Genomic DNA, 22,193 nt, shown 5'->3' with positions numbered 1-22,193 from the left:
ATAGTGTATGCAATTCAGTGCAGTGAGGATTGCATGGACTCGTATATTGGAGAAACGAAACAACTGCTATACAGGCGCTTGGCTCAACACAGGAGAGCCAGCTCCTCAGGCCAGGACTCGGCTGTCTACATTCATCTTAACAACAAAGGACACTCATTCCAGGATTGTAACGTACGCATTTTTGCCAGAGAGGATCATTGGTATGACCGAGGAGTTAAAGAAGCCATTTTTGTCAACCTGGAACGGCCATCACTGAACAGAGGTGGGGGTCTAAGACGTCATTTATCAACCATCTACAATGCGGTCTTGGACACTCTTCCCAGACAGCTGGGTGTACGCCAGGACCCAGCTGTTTTCGGTGACTCACAGGAGGACAGAGAGAGTCAGCTTTCCATTGATCACCCTAACGTGCAATCCTTTGATCACCCTAATGACTCGCCATTCACACCCAGCCTCCAGTGACCCACACCAACATGATGCCTCAATGACACCTTAGATGAGCTGGTCATCAGAATTCTGATTCTGATTCTGATCCAGGAGAGGATAAATATCTGATACTCCCTATTAGTGAGACAGAACTGAAGAAGCCTTTCGGACGAGAGGTTAAACGTTTTCAAGAATCTTCAAGCAAGTCCAGTTGCCCTTTTCTACCACCCACAGTTTACTATGACCTGGATGATTGAGAATCTTCACAGACATGTTTCCACGCATTTTGGAATGAGAACCCTTCGACTGGTGCGGGAGTATGAGAAGTGTTCCAGAAAACTGGCAGACTACAGAAACCACCTGCGTTTTAACCTGAGATGCCGACAATCCAACATTATCCCCACTAGCCTACGCCTATTTTCAATGGTTAAAGGACACAGAGCTGAGATAATCCTGCAGAAAACCCAGAAGCGGCTTCTCAATGAGAGAGTGAGACAAGTACATTTCACCATCGATGCTCTCCAGAACAAGACTAAACTGAGGTTTGAGGAGTTGACAGCCCTTCTTCCCAGTGAAGTTTTGGAACGAGTCTCTGATCTCACTGAGAAGGCACAGCTTTCACAACACACCAAAGGTAAGGAACGACAGATGCGCAAATTTAAAAAAATTGCTGTCTAAAACCACCTCCTCTGGCAAGACAGAAGGGCTGACTTGGAGGAAGAAATCTGACCAGGCTACACAACCGGACATAGAAGAGAAATGGGTGAAGAACTTATCCAACAGGGTACTCACCCAACCAGAGAGAGATGTCTTATCCAAGGGTCTTAACTTTGCAGTTTCACCTGAGCGGATACCAGTAGTAGAACTCATCACAGCCACAGAGACAGCCATCAGGAACAACAACCTGACCAACACGGAGTCAGAACAACTTAGACTGACGATATCAGCTGCTCTATCCAGTGCAAAAGCACCCCCCTCCAACCTCACCAGCCAAGAAAGGAGGGCTCTTACAGTGCTTCAAAGAGACCGGAACATCACCATCCTTCCTGCTGACAAAGGGAGATGCACAGTGGTGCTAAACACAGCGGACTACCACTCCAGGATGACCAGTCTCCTCAGTGATACAACCACTTATGAAACATTGAGGAGGGACCCCACAAGTGGTTACAAAAAGAAAGTTGTTAGCTGTTTGCAACAACTAGAAAAGGACCAAGCCATCAACCGATCTCTTTACTACAGATTGTACCCTGGGGAAGCCGTGCCTCTCATATACGGACTCCCCAAGATTCACAAAGAAAGAGCTCCTCTCAGACCTATTATCAGCAGTATAAACTCGGTCACATATAACATTGCCAAACACCTAGCCACCATCTTGGCTCCTCTGGTTGGGAATACACCATATCATGTCAAAAATTCCCAAGTTTTTGCTACTAAAGTTGCAGACCTCAAACTAGATTCAGATGAAACCATGGTTTCCTACGATGTCACTTCTCTGTTCACCTGCATTCCCACAACAGAAGCAGTCGAATCTGTAAGAAAACGACTCCTTCAGGATAGCTCCTTACTGGATAGAACGAAACTCACCACGGATCAGATTTGCACCCTGCTGGACCTCTGCCTGACTACCACTTATTTCCAGTTTAATGAAAGTTTCTACAGACAGAAGCATGGATGCGCCATGGGATCACCGGTGTCCCCTATTGTGGCCAATTTATACATGGAGGAAGTGGAACATATAGCTTTGACCACTTTTGCAGGAGTTGCTCCCAGCCATTGGTTTAGATACGTGGATGATACCTGGGTTAAAATCAAAATCCATGAGGTGGAAGCTTTCTCGAAACACATCAATGCAGTGGATAGTAACATCAACTTCACTCGGGAGGATGTCAGTGGGAATAATCTAGCCATCTTGGATTGTGATGTACACATTAGACAAGACAGAAGCCTTAGTATCGAGGTCTACCGGAAATCCACACACACAGACCAGTACCTACTTTTTGACTCTCACCACCCACTGGAACATAAATTGGGGGTCATTAGGACCTTGCAACACAGGGCTCAGAACATTCCTACAACATTAGAGGGAAAAGAGAAGGAGCAGAATCATATCAAGAAAGCACTTCAGAATTGCGGTTATCCCAACTGGGCTTTCCTAAAGAGCATAAAAAGGAACATAACTGACAAGGATGATAACAGGAACAAACGCAAGAACATTGTCATTCCCTACATTTCTGGTCTATCTAAGAAACTCAGGAGGATCTTCTACAAACACAACATTCTGGTACATTTCAGACCCAGTAACACCTTGAAGCAGAAACTGGTTCACCGTAAGGACAGAATACCCAGACACAAACAGGACAACGTAGTGTATGCAATTCAGTGCAGTGAGGATTGCACGGACTCGTATATTGGGGAAATGAAACAACCACTATACAGGCGCTTGGCTCAACACAGGAGAGCCAGCTCCTCAGGCCAGGACTCGGCTGTCTACATTCATCTTAACAACAAAGGACACTCATTCCAGGATTGTAACGTACGCATTTTAGCCAGAGAGGATCGTTGGTATGAGCGAGGAGTTAAAGAAGCCATTTTTGTCAACCTGGAACGGCCATCACTGAACAGAGGTGGGGGGTCTAAGACATCATTTATCAACCATCTACAATGCGGTCTTGGACACTCTTCCCAGACGGCTGGGTGTACGCCAGGACCCAGCTGTTTTCGGTGACTCACAGGAGGACAGAGAGAGTCAGCTTTCTATTGATCACCCTAACGGGCAATCCTTTGATCACCCTAATGACTCGCCGTTCACACCCAGCCTCCAGTGACCCACACCAACATGATGCCTCAATGACACCTTAGATGAGCTGGTCATCAGAATTCTGATTCTAATTCTGATCCAGGAGAGGATAAATATCTGATACTCCCTATTAGCCAGACAGAACTGAGGAAGCCTTTCGGATGAGAGGTGAAACGTTTTCAAGAATCTTCAAGCAAGTCCAGTTGCCCTTTTCTACCACCCACAGTTTACTATGACCTGGATGATTGAGAATCTTCACAGACTCTGAGTGCTCTGGTTTCCACCAACAGTCCAAAGACATGCAGGTAGTTCAATTCAGTGTTGTAGTCAAATCACTAAACCTTGAGTCTGAGTCCAGTCTTGAGTCCCCAGTGTTCAAGTCCGAGTCAAATCCAAGTCATTAAAAAAAAGTCCGAGTCGAGTCCACTATTGATCCGAGTCGAGTCCGAGAACAAAACTCCAACCGCACCATTTGATGGTGGATGTTTTAGTTCCATTAACATTAGTTTGTTCCTGAACATGATGTATGAACAGGTGAATGTGCATTCTCTTTGTCAGGGAGTGCGAAATATTCTGTCAGAGATGGTTGGGAGAAGGATGTAAGTGCAGAAGGTGTGTTTATTAATGCAAGTGAAGGCAGGTCAACAATCCAGAACGGCAGGCAAAATTGTAAAATGGTGAAACATGCAATAGGTCGAGCAAGGCACAAACAGGCTATCGTAGACCAGACAGAATCAAAGATGAGAAACAGGAAATCAGGGATCAGGAAACCAAACAAGGAAATAAGGCTTGGTAATGTGTCAGCAATGCAACTCAATACTTCGCAAAGTAAGTGTTTTTTTCACAGTTTTTATATAGCCGTGCTGATAGCGCCTTAATCCTGTGCAGGTGTGAGTCGTTTACAGCGCGCGCGCAAGAGTCCGCTTGGCATGTGCGCTATCCGGAGCGCGCCCAAGAGTCTATCTGATGTATGCGCCAAGGTGCACAGGTGTGACACTCTTACACGAAATTAGTACAAAAAATATTTATGCCAAATTATTATGGCATGTTACAAAAAATTAAGAAAAAATCCGAGTTCTCATCTCCAATTTATGAGTCCAAGTACAAGTCCGAGTCAAGTTACGAGTCCTTAAAATTAGGGCATGAGTCGGACTCAAGACCGAGTCCTGGACTCGAGTACTACAAGCCTCAATTGGCTACTCTAAATTGCCTGTAGGTATGTATGTGTACCTGCCACCAGATGAGGGTTTGGGTGTGTTATAATCACCCAAGAGAGTTCATGGAAGCTAGTTGATGGCTTCCTGGATCACTGACCCTCAGCTCTGAGGATGGCAGTGGAGACAAACACTACATCAATTAATACTCTATTTTCATCCGAAAACAAATGAAACAGTGTCAATTGTTATTGTCTATAACTTTGTCAGTAAATTTTACAGCCTCTTCGTAGGCAAAATATGATGTTATGTCAGTAATTTCACCCCTTTAGAGCTTGAGCTCAGCCCTGCGATGAGCTGGTGACTTGTCCAGGGTGTACCCTGCCTCTCACCCATGGTCAGCTGGAATAGGCTTCAGCTTGCCCTGCGACCCCGCACGGGATAAGCGGTTACAGACAAAACAAACAAACAAACAAGAGCTTGAGTTTCTTTTAGGGACGCTCCCACTTGAGGTGATTTGGCTTCCTATAAGGATTGGAACTACTAGTTCACATACTGTGACCAAGCACACACACACAAAATACGAGTGTTTATTTTTAAATTTCTTTTTCAATAATAAACTTAGGGCGGCACGGTGGTGTAGTGGTTAGCGCTGTCGCCTCACAGCAAGAAGGTCCTGGGTTCGAACCCCGGGTCCGGCGAGGGCCTTTCTGTGCGGAGTTTGCATGTTCTCCCCGTGTCCGCGTGGGTTTCCTCCGGGTGCTCCGGTTTCCCCCACAGTCCAAAGACATGCAGGTTAGGTTAACTGGTGACTCTAAATTGACCGTAGGTGTGAATGGGAGTGTGAATGGTTGTCTGTGTCTATGTGTCAGCCCTGTGATGACCTGGCGACTTGTCCAGGGTGTACCCCGCCTTTCGCCCGTAGTCAGCTGGGATAGGCTCCAGCTTGCCTGCGACCCTGTAGAAGGATAAAGCGGCTAGAGATAATGAGATGAGATGAGATGAGATAATAAACTTATAGATCTCATCTCATTATCTCTAGCCGCTTTATCCTGTTCTACAGGGTCGCGGGCAAGCTGGAGCCTATCCCAACTGACTACGGGCGAAAGGCGAGGTACACCCTGGACAAGTTGCCAGGTCATCACAGGGCTGACACATAGGCACAGACAACCATTCACACTCACATTCACACCTATGGTCAATTTAGAGTCACCAGTTAACCTAACCTGCATGTCTTTGGGGGAAACCAGAGCACCCAGAGGAAACCCACGCAGACACGGGGAGAACATGCGAGCTCCGCACAGAAAGGCCCTCGTTGGCCACGGGGCTCAAACCTGGACCTTTTCGCTGTGAGGCGACAGCACTAACCACTACACCACCGTGCCGCCCTAAAATTCTTTATGTAAAAGTAAATTTTTAATATTAATTTCTAATTGTTTATTTCTAATTTTTTAAATAATTTTATCATGAAAGTTTGGATATTTGATACTATCTAAAAGCAGGTGTTTGACATTTTCTTTTACACTACAAGTTGTACATTGATTGGAGGTTTTTCAAAAAAATAAATAACTTGTGTATCATTAAGTAGACATTTTCCAAATCTGAGTCTTGTAATTATCTTTTGTTTGTTTTTGTCAGAATATGTGGTGGGGTGGCACGGTGGTGTAGTGGTCAGCACTGTCATCTCACAGCAAGAAGGTCCGAGTTCGAGCCCCGTGGCCGACAAGGGCCTTTCTGTGCGGAGTTTGCATGTTCTCCCCGTGTCCGCATGGGTTTCCTCCAGGTGCTCCGGTTTCCCCCACAGTCCAAAGACATGCAGGTTAGGTTAACTGGTGACTCTAAATTGACCGTAGGTGTGAATGTGAGTGTGAATGGTTGTCTGTGTCTATGTGTCAGCCCTGTGATGACCTGGCGACTTGATGAGAATATGTGGTATGTGTTGAAATATTTGGTTTAAGTTGGTAGAAGAATCTACCAGTTTGAGAATTTTCCCATCTGTCTTGCCATATTGTAAAAATAACATCTTTGATATGTTTTGTGATATCAGAAGTGGTAAAAGGGTAATGAATGTCATAATAGGTTTTATTTACAGATCTTTTGGCCAGTTTATCAGCTCACCTCTTTAGAAGAACAGAGGTTGGCTATTATATACACTGGTGCTAAGGCGGAACCTAAAATTTGGTTCCTAGTATGAACACGGAATTATTACGGTGGACACACAGCGGATGTCAAAGCATGGCGCGTTTAACTATGTGCAGTAATTGATTGGTTATTAAGTTTATTTAAGTTATATTGTCCTGTATAAGTATTTTTTACGTTATTTAATCAGTGTTCGCTTGAAACAGGAAGTTACATGGCGTGTCAGAGAGTTTATCAAATGATGCAGCGCCGTAAGTTTGTCTCTTTAATCTCATTCCCACTCTGACCTTGTTTGGCTGGAGTTCTGCAATTAAACATTCAACCCATTTTAACAATTCAGTTCTCTTTGTATACTTTTAACAATAGACATGATCACAAAGCAGCTTTAAGAAGTAAAATAAAGCCCACATGGTGGTTAAGATTCCTGTTGAGCAAGAGGTGACAGTGTGAAGGAAAAAAAACCCCTCAAGATTCAAGATTGCTTTATTGTCATTGTGGAAGATACACAACGAAATTCAGTGCACTGCCTTACGAAACTGACCTCAGTATGTATATACATAACAAATATTTACATAAAAGATGCAAGATTTACAAACAAGAAGATGCATAGACATAAGGGTTTGCAAATTTACAAGATATGGACAAAATTTATAAACAGGAAAGATCTACAGACATTCACATAACGTACACTGAGCACTTGGTAATAGAGCGGCGGCTACAATTATCGACACCTTAACGATCTTTTGGCCGTTGCAAAAGTAGAAAACACTTTCAATATGTAAATTGTGCATGAATAATTACTCAAACTTCCACTGGAAAAAAAAAAAAGAATTGATTCCCAATTATTTAGCATATCGGATCATGTGGCACTGTTCTACAATTATCGACACCTTTTGTCCACAGTTATCGACACCTTTTACCGGCTAGTGGCCTAGTGGTAGCGTGTCCGCCTCTCAATCGGGAGATTGTGAGTTCTCTTCGCGGTCGGGTCATACCAAAGACCATAAAAATGGTACCTACTACCACCTGGCAAGGCACGCTGTAATACAGATGTGAGTGGGGAGTTAAACTCTCGTGGTTACCAGAGGACTAGCCCCCCACTGTAACCCTAGCTATGTAATAGGCGAGAGGCCAAGGGCTGCGGAAACGGAGATCGGTGCCACATGGCGCGGGAAGGACTTTAACTTAACTTTTATTGACACCTTTTGTCCACAGTTATCGACACCTTTTGTCCACAGTTATCGACACCAAATGTTTGGTCGAGGTGATAAAATGTTTGGTCGAGGTGAATCTTGCGAAGAGACATTTTACCCAAATATTAGGTGTGCTGTATGTATATTTTTGACCCTGTGTTGATTTTGGAAACCAAAAGAAACTTAAAACTTGCGCACCAAATTCTAGGTTTTTTTTTTTTGTTTGTGTGTTTGTTTTAATTAAAGCTGTATGCTGTACAATCATTCTGCCACAGAAAAAGAACAGTTCAAAGAAATGACTGAAAGCCCAAATATTGCCATGACATTCATATCCAGGATGACCTTCATGCCATTGTATGTAAATTTCTGACCACAACTGTACATTGTATATCCTAGATATACCATGAACTAACGTCACAATTTCAAGCTATACGGCCGACTCGAGTCACAGCTGTGGCTCTGCAAGCATTTCTGTGCGTGTAGATCTATGTATCACGATCATGCCTAGTGAGGCAGGCAATAGCCTGGTACATTGTACATGCGAAGGTCGAAGTCTGGGAAAGAAGGATTTGTCATACGATCTCGAAAACTACCCTTCAGTCGAGTTCCCTGACATCTCGAACTATCTGGTGTTGCAGATGTCCTTCTACACCGCAAAACAGATGAAAGTGTGGAAGAGTATGGAGGCTTACAACTTTTTTGTATGCAGATGGGTAAAGGACCTCGGGATCAAGTTGCTGCCCAATGAATCCTGTATTTAATTTATTTATTTATTTATTTTTGCCTGTGTAAGTATGGGTTTTGTTTTGGTTTTTTTAAGCTTTTTGTTCGCATCTTTACAACGAAGCGCTGCAAGTTGAAGTGTAAACAAACAACAGTTGGCTTGATTCTCACTTGTGTTGGCTCTTATCTCTCAGGTAAATCATTCACAAAGATCATCAGAAACCCCTTTAAAGACCTGGATCCTAGTTAAACAAGACGGAGAAGTGATCACGGCGCATTGTAACTGGATGGCTGGGGAAGAATTTTGTCGCGACCTTCGTGCATATGGACTTTGTGAGGAGTAAACATAGAAACAGCTGGGGACTTTAGCGCTTCGTGACTAAAAAAAAGTACCGTAAAATAATGACACAAGAAAAGTACTTGGAAAACACTAAGGACAGAGCTCAGAGGGAGATACAAACCTTTCACCAAGTGATCACTGCAAACTCGAGCATGCTTCGACTCGGCTCCCTTTGATTTCAGCGAGAGGTTCAAAAGCCACCTTTCTCGACATCTTTTTGTGAAATCCTGTGTTCGATCACCCTTTTTATTAGCTCACAGGGAACCCTGAAGAAACGTTTATAAGTTTCACGGTTTAATCGAGTCGAACAACCTAAAACAATGCAAGTGTAAGGCATTTTTCATGCGAGCAATGGACCTCCTCCGTACAGACACTTTGTCAACTGAGCTTTGGTAGACCACCAGCTAAAGTTTTGAATAACTAATGAGGTGGATGTGACGTCATGTGAAACCGAAGAATTTGTTGACCCTAATCTGCATGTTTTAATACTGTGGGAGGAAAACGGAGCATCTGGAGGAAATCCACTCAAACACAAAGAGAACTCGCAAACTTCCCAGAGAACGGCCCCCTGGGTGACTGGCAGCTTTGGTGTCCAGAGTTTTGTTTAAGCTTTTAATACAAGTGTGTATTCCTTGCAGGTTTGGTGTCCAGTGCGGCAGCTGAGCGGCTTTCTGCGTCTGAATTGCGCAGTTGGCGTAGTACCCTGTTCTCCAAAGAGCAAGCTCGCCAACGTTCATTGTATCCCCGCATTGAGAAAATCGAGGTGACCATGGATGCCCCGGGGTTACAGGGAACACTTCTGGTGATGAACAAGGGCATGTCCACGCCATATAGCTGTGCAAGACGTGAGTAAAACGAACACTCTGCGACAGAACTGTATAAACAGTCTAAAAATGTTCACCAAATAACTGGGATTCTACTTGTTTAATTAGTGCTTTTCAAATCAGTGTGGGTGTATATGTGACCTGTTGGATAATTTTCACCCACCAGCCAGCTCTTCCCTGTCATGCAGCAGTTACCAACCAGAGAACTCTAACATGTGCCTTGTCTGAGTTACATGACTTCAGCCACTGCGTCTTTTTATACTCCTGCTCATGCTGCATCACAGGGAGGAAAGCACCATCTGCTCTCTTCCACATACAGTCCTGTGTAAAAGTCTTAGAAACATATAAAGAAATGCTGTTGTCCAAAAATGCCTTAAAAATAATGAAATGAAATGTTTCAACATTAAAAAAATACTACAAACAAGTGTTGCCAGGCAAAACAAACCTCGCCCGGCAACACTTATTTTATGCCTATGTTGATAATGGTAATATTTCTCAATCATCAGCTGTCTGGTTATAGTCCTATGAAAATCCATGACCTTGAGTTTGACATTTCAAAGTCATTCAAGATCAAAGGTCATGGCGGCAACTGAAAGCCCATATGGGACTACTTATATGTTGATAATGGAAAACATCTGGCTATCATGAACCTTTTTTTTTTTTTTTTTAAAAGTTATAGCCCTTTGAAAACCCATGACCTTCAGTTCGACCTTTCAAGGTCCAAGATCATGGTGCCAAATGAAAGGCCATATGGGAGTTCCTATATGCTTGTAATAGTAAACATCTGTCTATCGGCAGCTGTTTTTGAGTTATAATGGAAAATATGTTGTTTTGACCAAAAGGTTGATCTTTCCGGTGACCTTGACCTTAACCCGATTTACTCCAACATTTAATCAGGTAATCTACAGACCATCACCCACCTATGCTGAAAATTTGAAGTGAATCGGTGCAACCGTCCAGACGCTAGATTGTTAACAGACACACAAACAAACCAACAAACAAGGTCAAGGTGCCAAATGAAAGCCCATATATGACTTCCTATATGTTGATAATGATAAACCTCTCTCTATCTCTAACCGTTTTTGAGTTATAATGGAAAATATGCAAATTTTAGCAATGACCTTGACCCCAACCACAAAGAAAACTATGAGAGATACCCCATCATGTAGCATATCAATGGAAGCAGAATTGAAAGATGAACGTTTTGGAGTTGGTTTGAAGTAAATATGATGAATATGAAGGAAGATATTGCAAAAAAACACACACACCCCACCCCGATTTTGACCTTTTTGGTGACCTTGACCGGATGACCCTCAGAATGTTGGAAGTTCTATTTGAGACCAATGCACATCTATCCTGAAAGTTTCATGAAGATTGGTCTAGCTGTTTTCCCGTAATGTTGCTAAAAAAAACCCCACAAAAACCCCCCACAGAAACCCCACCGAAAACAATACCTCACCGCCTGGTGGACTCCGTCCCGGGTGAGGTAACAATAATCAGTAAGCCATAATAAATGAAACAAAGTCAGTATTTGGTATGAGACGACCCGTTGCTTTAAAAAACAATAGTAGTCTCAGGTCCAGTGAGCGCAGTTTTATGCGGAAATGAGCTGTAGGTTTCACTGAGCATCTTACAGAACCAGCCACAGTTCTTCTGGACACTTTGACTGTCACACTCGCTTCTTCATTTTGCACCAAAACCCAGCAGCCTTCATTATGTTTTCTTTTTTAATCTGAAAAGTGGGCTCTTATGTGAAATGCTGCTCAGATACAAACTTTTTTTTTCTCTAACATTTAATTTTGTGGGTGGCACGGTGGTGTAGTGGTTAGCGCTGTCACCTCACAGCAAGAAGGTCCTGGGTTCGAGCCCCGTGGCCGGCGAGGGCCTTTCTGTGTGGAGTTTGCATGTTCTCCCCGTGTCCGCATGGGTTTCCTCCGGGTGCTCCGGTTTCCCCCACAGTCCAAAGACATGCAGGTTAGGTTAACTGGTGACTCTAAATTGACCGTAGGTGTGAATGTGAGTGTGAATGGTTGTCTGTGTCTATGTGTCAGCCCTGTGATGACCTGGCGACTTGTCCAGGGTGTACCCCGCCTTTCGCCCATAGTCAGCTGGGATAGGCTCCAGCTTGCCTGCGACCCTGTAGAAGGATAAAGCGGCTAGAGATAATGAGATGAGATTTAATTTTGTGCTGGAAAAAACACGAACGTTAAAATGAATTTTGTACCAACTCGATAATGTAGAAGTCATAAAATAGAAACCTCTAACAAAAAATAGGGTGCCAAAGACTTGTGCACAGGACTGTATATGAGCTCAGAGATGCCCATGATTGGTGAATTTTGCTGAGAAAGAGTATTTTATGCCTCTCATACTCTCGAGAGCGTGCTCGACTCCTGGCCATTGTAGGGATTCAAACTCTGTGTTTGTCTTACTCCGTGTTTCAGATTTGACAGAGTGGCATGTAACGAGTGCAGCTCTCGCCCTGGTGGACGGAGAGCCATGGCACATGCATCGTCCGCTCACTCGCTCCTGCGCGCTCACACTACTCACATTCAAAGATGCCAATCCTCAGCTCGTTAACCAGGTATTGAACCTCTACTGAAATATTGTGAATTTGAGATGCGGCAATGCGAACAATGTATTTTTTGGTGCGTTATCAATACATGTCTTTCATGTGTTAGGCGTATTGGCGCTCCTGTGCAGCCTTGTTGGGCCAAGTGCTTGACGATGCCTTTAAGGAGGAGTACAGTGTGGAGCTGCTGAAGATTCCTGAAGTTCCTGGTACACAGTTAAAACTTCCGAGCATAAACGCAGTACACACAGCAAACAGACAAGTGTTTCAACCATATGTTGACAAATTTCTCAGTGGTATTACAATGTACTAACTTTTAGCTCCATCTGCTTTACATTCTTGTTAGTTACACTTTCGGTGTCAGTCGGAACATACCAGAATTATTGCCACCCTTCAAGAGGATTAGCAAAGATGATTTGTGTGAAAATAAATCTTACACACAATGATTTAAATTGTCTATCAAGCAAGTGCTCTCGTTCCTTGAACAAAAAAAACAAAAATTCCTCCAAAACACAAACGTGGCAAAATTATAGGCCTAAATATTACATAATAACTGTGATCTTTTGTGTGTTGTATGCATGTTAAGAGATTGTCTGTTGTCTTGAAGTGTGTCCACAATTACGCTATATTAAAGCGAGACGGCCTTTCAATTTCATAAATCGGTGAAATGTAGTTCCGTCTGAAATTTGATCGTTGTGATGCATGTTCATTTCTGTAATATCTCACAAAATATCAGGCCATTCTGTAGCTGGGAAGTTATTTAATTTGAGCAGATTCTGTAGCAAATAATGTGCATGAAATCGCTCGCTTCGCGCAGTCAAGCAGACAGAGGAAGTCCGTGTGCGTATGCACAGTTTACCTTGACCGTGCACTGACAGTTACAACATTCTGTCACTAAACGAACAGCTGATCACACCGAGGTGCTCGCTGACCGCCGATATTTATTAGTTTGGTCCTGCGTTTCCTTTCCTTCGTATACAACAATGTCTTTTCTTCTCGCTTTCTGTTACTGTAGTCGGTCTTTGAGGTTTCATTCGCACACTCCCATCCTCCATTTTTCTCTCCTGTTTCGAATTTGTATCCCACAATGCCTTGTGCGAACGGGGAAAGCCCACCACGTGATGCGTGATGTACTGTAGTATGTTGTATTGTGTCACGGTGAAGCAAGAAATAATAGCAGAGAATTTATGGCCATGTGGCCCTAAATTCATTAATTGTTCTATAAAAAAAAAGTAATAAAATTGGAAATCTGTGATTCGACTTCAGTAGCTTTCGGTCCACTAAACAAAAATAATTGGGTGTCGGAAATTTTTTTTATTTTTTAACAACCTAAACTTGAAAAATCTGAAAGGCAGTACAGCTTTAAGGGCAAATATAATTTATTAAAGGGTGCCAATAATTCTAGAGTGCATATGTGAGGGTACTTGGATTATATTTCCTTGCATGTTGTGATCTGCACCTGTTATAGTCGAATGAAACCTGATATAACACATTTCAACAAGGCGTATGTGCTCATTTCGGCAGGTGGTAGTATTGGCTGTAATGCGTCGTTGCTCTTTTGCTGTCTTTAGTGACTGCTGGTGCTTTCTGCTGTGACGTGGTCCTGGATCCTCGGTTAGATTCCTGGACTCCATCAGAGGTCGGTATACAGTAAATATGATCATAATGTTAATACTTAGTATAAACTTATGTGCAGGACAAATACATGAGGGAATGACATGATTTTTAGCCTAACTCTCGGAGACGACCTGGGAGACCCTGGTCACTTAGCTGTTATGGACTAATGATGAAACCAGGGTGCAACTTTCTTTGAGTCTGCCTCTGATTGACCCACAGGAGAACCTGCGCTCGTTAACTCGGGAAGCTCAGCAGCTCATGCTGAAAGATCTACCCTGGGAGCCTCTGGAGGTGGCGCCCCCTGTAGCATTGGAGATCTTCTCACACAGCAGGTACCTCCTCCTTTCTCTCTGAGGAGCAGTTAAGATAAAAAGCAGGCTGTATATACTTATTTTTTTCGAATGTCGACTTTCAGTGGAACAGAATTACACCAAATGAGTAAATGTGCCATTCATGTGTCAGGTATTTTCATGTTTGTGTCTAAAATCTCAGAGATGATAGATGGACTGGATTTACTACATTTCCTTCCCTGTACACGGTGCTTGCAAACCAATTAGACACTATTTATTGATCATGCGAAATATATAGAATAGCTTTTGAGGAATGTAAGACCTAATCCTAATTCTAACTTGGTGTGTAATTTGTCCTGGTGTTAAAGCAGACATATTATGAAAAACTCACTTTTTCAGTGCTTGTGCACATACAGTGCCTCACAAAAGTATTCATCCCCCTTGGTGTTTGTCCTGTTTTGTCGCATTACAAGCTGGAATTAAATGGATTTTGGAGGGTTAGCACCATTTGATTTACACAACATGCCTAGAACTTTAAAGGCGCACATTTTTTTTTTTAAATTGTGACACAAACAATAATTAAGATGAAAAAACAGAAATCTGGAGTGTGCATAGGTATTCCCCCAAAGTCAATACTTTGCTGCAATTACAGCTGCAAGTCTCTTGGGGTATGTCTCTATTAGCTTAGCACATCTAGCCACTGTGATTTTTTTTTTTTCCCCGTTCCTCAAGGCAAAACTGCTCCAACTCCTTCAAGTTAGATGGGTTGTGTTGGTGTACAGCAATCTTCAAGTTATGCCACAGATTCTCAGTTGGATTGACGTCTGAGCTTTGACTAGGCCATTCAAAGACATTTTAAATGTTTCCCTTTAAACCACTCCGATGTAGCTTTAGCAGTATGTTTAGGGTCATTGTCTTGCTGGAATGTGAACCTTCATCCCAGTCTCAAACCTCTGGCTGAATCAAACAGGTTTTCCTCCAGAATTGCCCTGTATTTAGTGCCATCCATCTTTCCTTCAGTCCTGACCAGCTTTCCATGAAAAATATCCCTACAGCATGATGCTGCCACCACCATGCTTCACTATAGGAATGGTGTTCTCAGGGTGTTGGGTTTGCGTCATACATGGCATTTCCCATGATGGCCAAAAAGTTCAATTTTTGTCTCATTTGACCAGAGGATCTTCTTCCATGTTTGGGGAGTCTGCCACATGCTGCTGGGCAAACTCTAAACGTGTTTTCTTAAGCAATTACTTTTTTCTGGCCACTCTTCCATAAAGCCCCACTCTGTGGGGTGTACAGCTTAAAGTGGTCCTATGGACAGATACTCCCATCTCCGCTGTGGATCTTTGCAGCTCCTTCAGTGTTATCTTTGGTGTCTTTGTTGCATCTCTGATTAATGCCCTCCTTGCCCGGTCTGTGAGTTTTGGTGGGTGGCCTTCTCTTGTCAGGTTTGTAGTGGTGCCATATTCTTTCCATTTTGCTATAATGGATTTAATGGTGCTCCCTGGGATATTCAAATTTTGGGATATTTTTTATAACCCAACCCTGATCTATACTTCTCCACAACTTTGTCTCTGACCTGTTCGGAGGCTCCTTGGTTTTCATGTTGCTTGCTTAGTAGTGTAGCAGAGTCAGGGTCCTTCCAGAACAGGTTGATTTATACAGACATCATGTGACAGGTCATGTGACACTTTGATTGCACACAGGTGGATCTTAATCAGCTAATTATGTGATTTATGAAGTGAATTGGTTGGAGCAGCTCTTATTTAGGAGTTTCATATGAAAGGGGGTGAATACCTATGCACACTCCAGATTTCTGTTTTTTTCATCTTATTGTTTGCGTCACAATAAAACAACAATTTGCACCTTTAAAGTGGTAGGCATGTTGTGTAAATCAAATGGTGCCAACCCTCCAAAAATCCATTTTAATTCCAGCTTGTAATGCGACAAAACAGGACAGACACCGAGGGGGATGAATACTTTTGCAAGGCACTGTGCATTTGGATATCTGGTGTGCCTATTAACCCACAAACTCTGACAACCCAGGAGAGTTTCTTTTGTTCTGCCTATTTCAGAAAACACGAGCTTCAAAAAGCTGTTCAGATTTGCCTCCCTTTTCTATGTCACAAGTGGAGCTCATTAGCATTAACCCGCCCACTTATCTCAGTATCTCCATTTGTGGCTTGTGAACTGCCTTTGTAAATGAATATTCATGAGGAAAGTACTACCCAATTGGCTGGTGGAAGAGGGGGGTGAGGTGAGCAGTAGCTCATTATCATTAAAATGAACAGGCCGTTTCTCAGCCATTTGGAGCTGTGGTGTTTTATCCTTGTGGCATTTTGAACAACACATGCCACAGACATTTCATTAAGACCTCAGGGAATTGCATCAACTTGTGGAAAGGGGGTATGTCACCTTTAAAGGAACAGTCCACAGTATTTCCATAATGAAATATGCTCTTATCTGAATTGAGACGAGCTGCTCCATACCTATCCAAGCTTTGCGCGACCTCCCAGTCAGTCAGACGCGCTGTCACTCCTGTTAGCAATGTAGCTAGGCTCAGTATGGCCAACGGTATTTTTTTTGGGGCTGTAGTTAGATGCGACCAAAATCTTCCGCATTTTTCCTGTTTACATAGGTTTATATGACCAGTGATATGAAACAAGTTCAGTTACACAAATTGAAACGTAGCGATTTTCTATGCTATAGAATGTCCGCACTATAATGACAGGCGTACTAACACCTTCTGCGCGCTTCGGCAGCGCATTGATACGGAGCTCAGATATCAATGCGCTGCCGAAGCGCGCAGAAGGTGTTAGTACGCCTGTCATTATAGTGCGGACTTTCCATAGCATAGAAAATCGCTACGTTTCAATTTGTGTAACTGAACTTTTTTCATGTCACTGGTCATATAAACCTATGTAAACAGGAAAAACGCGGAAGAGTTTGGTCGCATCTAACTACAGCCCCAAAAAATACCATTGGCCATGCTGAGCCTAGCTACATTGCTAACAGGAGTGACAGCGCGTCTGACTGCGTCTGACTGACTGGGAGGTCGCGCAAAGCTCGGACAGGTACGGAGCAGCTCGTCTCAATTCAGATAAAAGCATATTTCATTATGGAAATACGGTGGACTGTTCCTTTAAGCTCTAGTTATATGACAAATTTGTAGACAGTTTTTCTATCTTGAGTAATTTTACCTGTGCTGTTAAAAGTTGTAAAGTATGTTCCCTGAATTATCTTCCTGAATTGAAATCTGAGTGTACACATCACATTTTTCTTCAAAAGCCTCTTTCATTGTACAGGTGTAAACAAGAGGAGGTGGAAGAACTGGCTGCTAATTGCCCCAGTGGCACAGTGTCATTATACAGGTCAGTACACACAAAACAAACACACAAAGCCCACCAGACAATCCTGGAGAGACAGTATATCCATGGTTACCAATCAATATGTACTCATGCGTGTGCGCGCGCACACGTGTCCACACATTTTCAGATACTTCTTATTGAGTAAACACCTCAAATCACCAGATTTCAGGAAATGTTTCAGAATGACCAGCTCTGATTTGTTTCATGCTTTCACAAACTAATGTTATTATTCTCAGTAAACACCATACAAAATTTCAGCCTTATATCTTTATTAGTTTTTGAGATATTGGGGCTTTAAAAATGGGGCCTGACTAATTTTACTATAAAATCAGTGGTACAGAAAAGGATGCTAAGTTCAATAAGTCATTACTTTTGAACTATTCATGCTACAAAATGAGAGGAGAGTCCGGTCGATAGTGGAACCTCGGATTCAGGAGGAACAATGCAGTTTTCATCCTGGTCGTGGAACACTGGACCAGCTCTTTACCCTTGCAAGGGTACTGGAGGATGCATGGGAGTTTGCCCAATCGGTCTGCATGTGTTTTGTGGACCTGGAGAAGGCTTACAACCGTGTCCCTCGTGATGCCCTGTGGGGGGTGCTTTGGGAGTATGGGGTTCAGGGCCCACTGCTGCAGGCCATTCGGTCCCTGTATGACCGGAACAGGAGTTTGGTTCGCATTGCCGGCAGTAAGTTGGACTCATTCCTGGTGCATGTTGGACTCCGCCAGGGCTGTCCTTTGTCACCGGTTCTGTTCATAACTTTTATGGACAGAATTTCTAGGCCAACCAAGGGGCGGAGGGTGTCTGGCATCTGGTTTGGTCATCTCTTTCAATATCTCTGCTTTTTGCGGATGATGTGGTCCTGTTGGCTTCATCAACCTGTGACTTACAGCATGCACTGAGACGGTTTGCAGCCGAGTGCGAAGCAGCTGGGATGAGGATCAGTATCTTCAAGTCCATGGCGCTCAGCTGGAAACAGGTGGAGTGCCTACTCCAGGTCGGGGGGGGGGGGGGGGGGGAGTTGCTACCTAAAGTGGAGGAATTTAAGTATCTCGGGGTTTTGTTCACAAGTGAGAGTAAGGGGGGAGTGGGAGTTGGACAGAAGGATCAGGGCAGCGTCAACAGTGATGCGGACGCTAAACCGGTCTGTTGTGGTAAAGAGAGAGCTGAGCCAAAAGGCAAAGCTCTCGATTTACTGGTCCATCTACGTTCCCACTCTCACCTATGGTCACAAGCTATGGGTAGTGATCGAAAGAATGGGACCGCGGATGCAAGCGGTAGAAATGAGTTTTCTCTGCAGGGTGGCTGGGCTCTCCCTTAGAGACAGGGTGAGAAGCTTGGTCATTCGGGAGAGACTCGGAGTAGAACCGCTGCTCCTCCACATCGAAAGGAGTCAGTTGAGGTGGTTTAGGCGCCTTGTTAGGATGCCCCCTGGACACCTCCCAAGGGAGGTTTTCTGGGCATGCCCCACTGGGAGGAGACCCCGGGGCAGACCCAGGACATGCTGGAGAGATTACATCTCTCGGCTGGCCTGGGAATGCCTCGGTATTCCCATGGAAGAGCTGGTGGAGGTGGCCGGGAAGAGGGAAGTCTGCGCTGCTCTGCTTAGGCTGCTACCCTCGCGACCTGGATCCGGATAAGCAGTAGAAGATGGATGGACGGACAGATGGATATTCATGCTACATGCATGAAATTTTCAGGAGTTGTTCTTAAGTTCTAGATGTCTTTAACTACTATAAAAAGATGATCCATGGTTGCATATTTGTCAGTTTATAGCTTGCTGAAAACTGTACAAAATAAAATAAATAAATAAAAATTTGTTTTTGCTTTGGAGCAGTTTTGGCACTCTGTATTTTCCACATTGAAGCAGGTCAGATCTTTCAAATTTTCGTATTTATTTCTCATGCTGTGGTACTGTTTTGGTGACTAAGTATTTTTCTAAAATAAATTAAATTTTCTGATTTATGAGGTATTAAAAATGAAGAAAAAAAATCATTTCACATCTATATTTCAAATGCGTATTGCTCATGTATGACAAGGTCTACCATAAAAGAATTATACCACTGGAAAGAGCATGTATTCATTAAAATATTCACAAAGTATGAAGTTGGTATCTTGAACCAAACTATTTATTAAGGTATCAAATATGCCATGTTTCACCACAAACAGAAATGTAAAATACAGAGCCACTGTACTTAAAATACAATCTCAAAATTGTATCAGAGAACTAATATTTGTATTTTATTTCTCAATATTCAGCTTATGTTTATTCTGCAAGTTTTACCATTCTCAGTTCTACAATTTAAACAAACTACAATGTCAGTAGAAACAAAACTTCAAACATCAGCCACTGTATCTAGGTAGCAAGTAGAAAGCACACAGCTGTGTGCCTCTGAAGGATGCGAATAATAGCCTAATATTAAATATCTATATGAATTTGTCAATTTCCAGGTTTTATATATTACTTGGAGCATATATCGTATACCTTGAAACAGCATTTCCGTCTGTAGCAAAACATGGCATATTTGATACCTTAATAAATATAGTTTGGTTCAAGATACCAACTTCACATTTTGTGAATATATTAACAAAGATATGCTCTTTCCAGTGGTATAATTCTTTTTATGGTAGACCTGGTCATACCTGAGCAATATGCATTTGAAATATAGGCATGAAATTATTTTTTTTCATGCCTCATAAATCAGAATTAATTTTTTTAGAAAAATACTTAGTACAACATGAGAAATAAATACCAAAAATTGAAAGATCTGATGTGCTTCAACGTGGAAATATAGCAGGCCAAAACTGCTCCAAAGCACAAAAGAATTTTTTTTAACCGTTTTCAGCAAGCTATAAACTGACACATATGCAACTGTGGATAATCTTTTATAATAGTTAAAAACATCTAGTACCTAAGAACAACTCCTGAAAATTTCATGCATCTAGCATGAATAATTCAAAAGTAATGACTTATTGAACTTGGCATCTTTTTCTGTACCACTCCTTTTTTACAGTAAAAATCAGTGTCTCGCCCCATTTTTAAAGCCCCAATATCTCAAAAACTAATAAAGCTATAAGGCTGAAATTTTGTATGGTGTTTACTGGGAATAAGAACATTAACTTGTGAAAGTATGAAGCAAATCGGAGATGATCAGTCGGGAGGCCACCAGTGATTTTCATATGGACTGACCCTGTTAGGAGCTACACTCATGCCATTAGTGCAATAATTAGATATTGCATTATTAACCAGCCAGTATTTTTATATGTACTAAATGTGTACATAAATTTGTTTCTATTCAGCTTCTTTTAAGAAAACACTATCTGCAGTGCAGAGCAGTCAGCGACGTCAGTGTGGATAAGAACCTTGTTGTTTCACAGGTGTGGGGAGCATGTGACTCTGTCAGAGGGCCCCCTGGTGGCCAGAACAGGGCTGTGCTGTCAGTATGAAGTAACAGCGCTACATACGCTGGGAGGAGGACGATGGGGTTTACAGCGCCGAGCTCAGGGCCTCTCACTTCCCCTGAACCTCACGGTACCGTCATAATGATCCAGCTGTTTGTGTGGGAAAGAAAGTCAACATAAACAGAATAAATGACATACTATTTATTACAAAGGCATACATTATAAATTGACACAGTGGTTGTACATTTTGGTTATCTCTTATTTCTCTGATGACTGCGATGATTGATTAATGGTTTCATCATCTTGCTTCTGAATCGAGGGTTCCTCATGGGATCTTGGAACGGATTAAGGTTCTAGCTTTCTAAAGAGTTTCTACTTGGAACCATCTCTATTGTGTTAAGGGCTCTCTTAGAAGTACCCTTTCATATGATTGTATATCGGTATAAAGCTACATTTATTAAAAACCTCTGAAGTAGTTCACTTAACTCTATGCTGCATTAGTATAGGTGCTAACGTCATAAAAACAGGTTTGGAACCTCTACTGAAATGTATTATAAAATGTTTATAACAAACATGTATAAGAATCGGAGAGAACAACATTTGTATTTGCTTTACCAAACTACTGGATGACAAGTGAGTCTCTTAAGTGTTTTAAACAATATTAAGAGGTGTAAAGAATCAGACTAAGCAGAATTGCTCACGTCGAACAAATGCTTGTCTTTTTCTCCTTCCATTCTTTATTTTTAATTTTTTTTTTCTGCAGGCTCACCATACAGTGTGGAGGAAGCTGAGGAAGAGAGCTGAGAAACTGGTAAAACAATGTGATTTTGACTAAACCAGTACTTTCCCTCGTTTTCATTGTGCTCATATTGTAGTCATTAGGACTGGGGGTGTAACAACAGTCAGCTTCTCTGCCTTACAGGTGGAGACTCCCTCATCTGCAGCCAGTAAACCTGTGACCACACCCGCTTCTTCCAAAACCACGCCCTCATCTTCTCAACACTGACCACCTGCATTTAATCATATACAGTCCATACCAAATACTGTTTCATTTTTGTTTCCTATTGTTCAGTAAAATATGGAAATGTACTACTCTAAACTACTTGTGAAAGAATATTTGATGTCAACTTGATTGTCACAGAGACTTTAAAGGGCTGATGACACGAACATGACTCTATGCAATTTCTTAAATAAACTATACAACATGGCAAACGTTAGATTTCTGTTATAATTACGTGAAAAGAAGCTGTTGTTACGCGAATATCCAACTTTTAATTGCACAGCGCAAGAAAACTAGGTCCGTGGCTTGCGGCCATGTTGTGACATCAGCGGGAGAACACGCTGCGGTTCA

The 22,193-nt window shown here is 42.5% G+C and overlaps 1 protein-coding gene across 1 annotated transcript; it reads left to right on the top strand.

Moving 5' to 3' along the window:
- The first annotated feature begins 6,596 nt into the window (after positions 1 to 6,596).
- On the top strand, positions 6,597 to 22,054 carry mrpl39 (mitochondrial ribosomal protein L39). Its single transcript, XM_060899474.1, has 10 exons — positions 6,597 to 6,767; positions 9,411 to 9,617; positions 12,038 to 12,177; positions 12,275 to 12,374; positions 13,737 to 13,804; positions 14,002 to 14,114; positions 17,378 to 17,443; positions 20,819 to 20,972; positions 21,606 to 21,653; positions 21,765 to 22,054. Exons 1-10 carry the CDS (start codon positions 6,731 to 6,733, stop codon positions 21,846 to 21,848), a joined length of 1,017 nt encoding a protein of 338 aa, XP_060755457.1. The 5' UTR covers positions 6,597 to 6,730; the 3' UTR covers positions 21,849 to 22,054.
- The last annotated feature ends 139 nt before the right edge of the window (positions 22,055 to 22,193 follow it).

Source organism: Neoarius graeffei, chromosome 18, assembly GCF_027579695.1.
Source record: "Neoarius graeffei isolate fNeoGra1 chromosome 18, fNeoGra1.pri, whole genome shotgun sequence".
NCBI lineage: Eukaryota > Metazoa > Chordata > Actinopteri > Siluriformes > Ariidae > Neoarius > Neoarius graeffei.
Note: the sequence above shows the minus strand (reverse complement) of the source record. Positions and strands in the feature narration are given on the sequence as shown.

Bases quoted from the DNA above. Each gene is read 5' to 3' on its own strand.
- mrpl39 (XM_060899474.1), top strand. From the start codon at position 6,731: ATGGCGTGTCAGAGAGTTTATCAAATGATGCAGCGCC. The intron at 12,375-13,736 runs GTACACAGTTAA...TGCTGTCTTTAG, and splicing joins GAAGATTCCTGAAGTTCCTG to TGACTGCTGGTGCTTTCTGC. The intron at 21,654-21,764 runs GTAAAACAATGT...TCTGCCTTACAG, and splicing joins GGAAGAGAGCTGAGAAACTG to GTGGAGACTCCCTCATCTGC.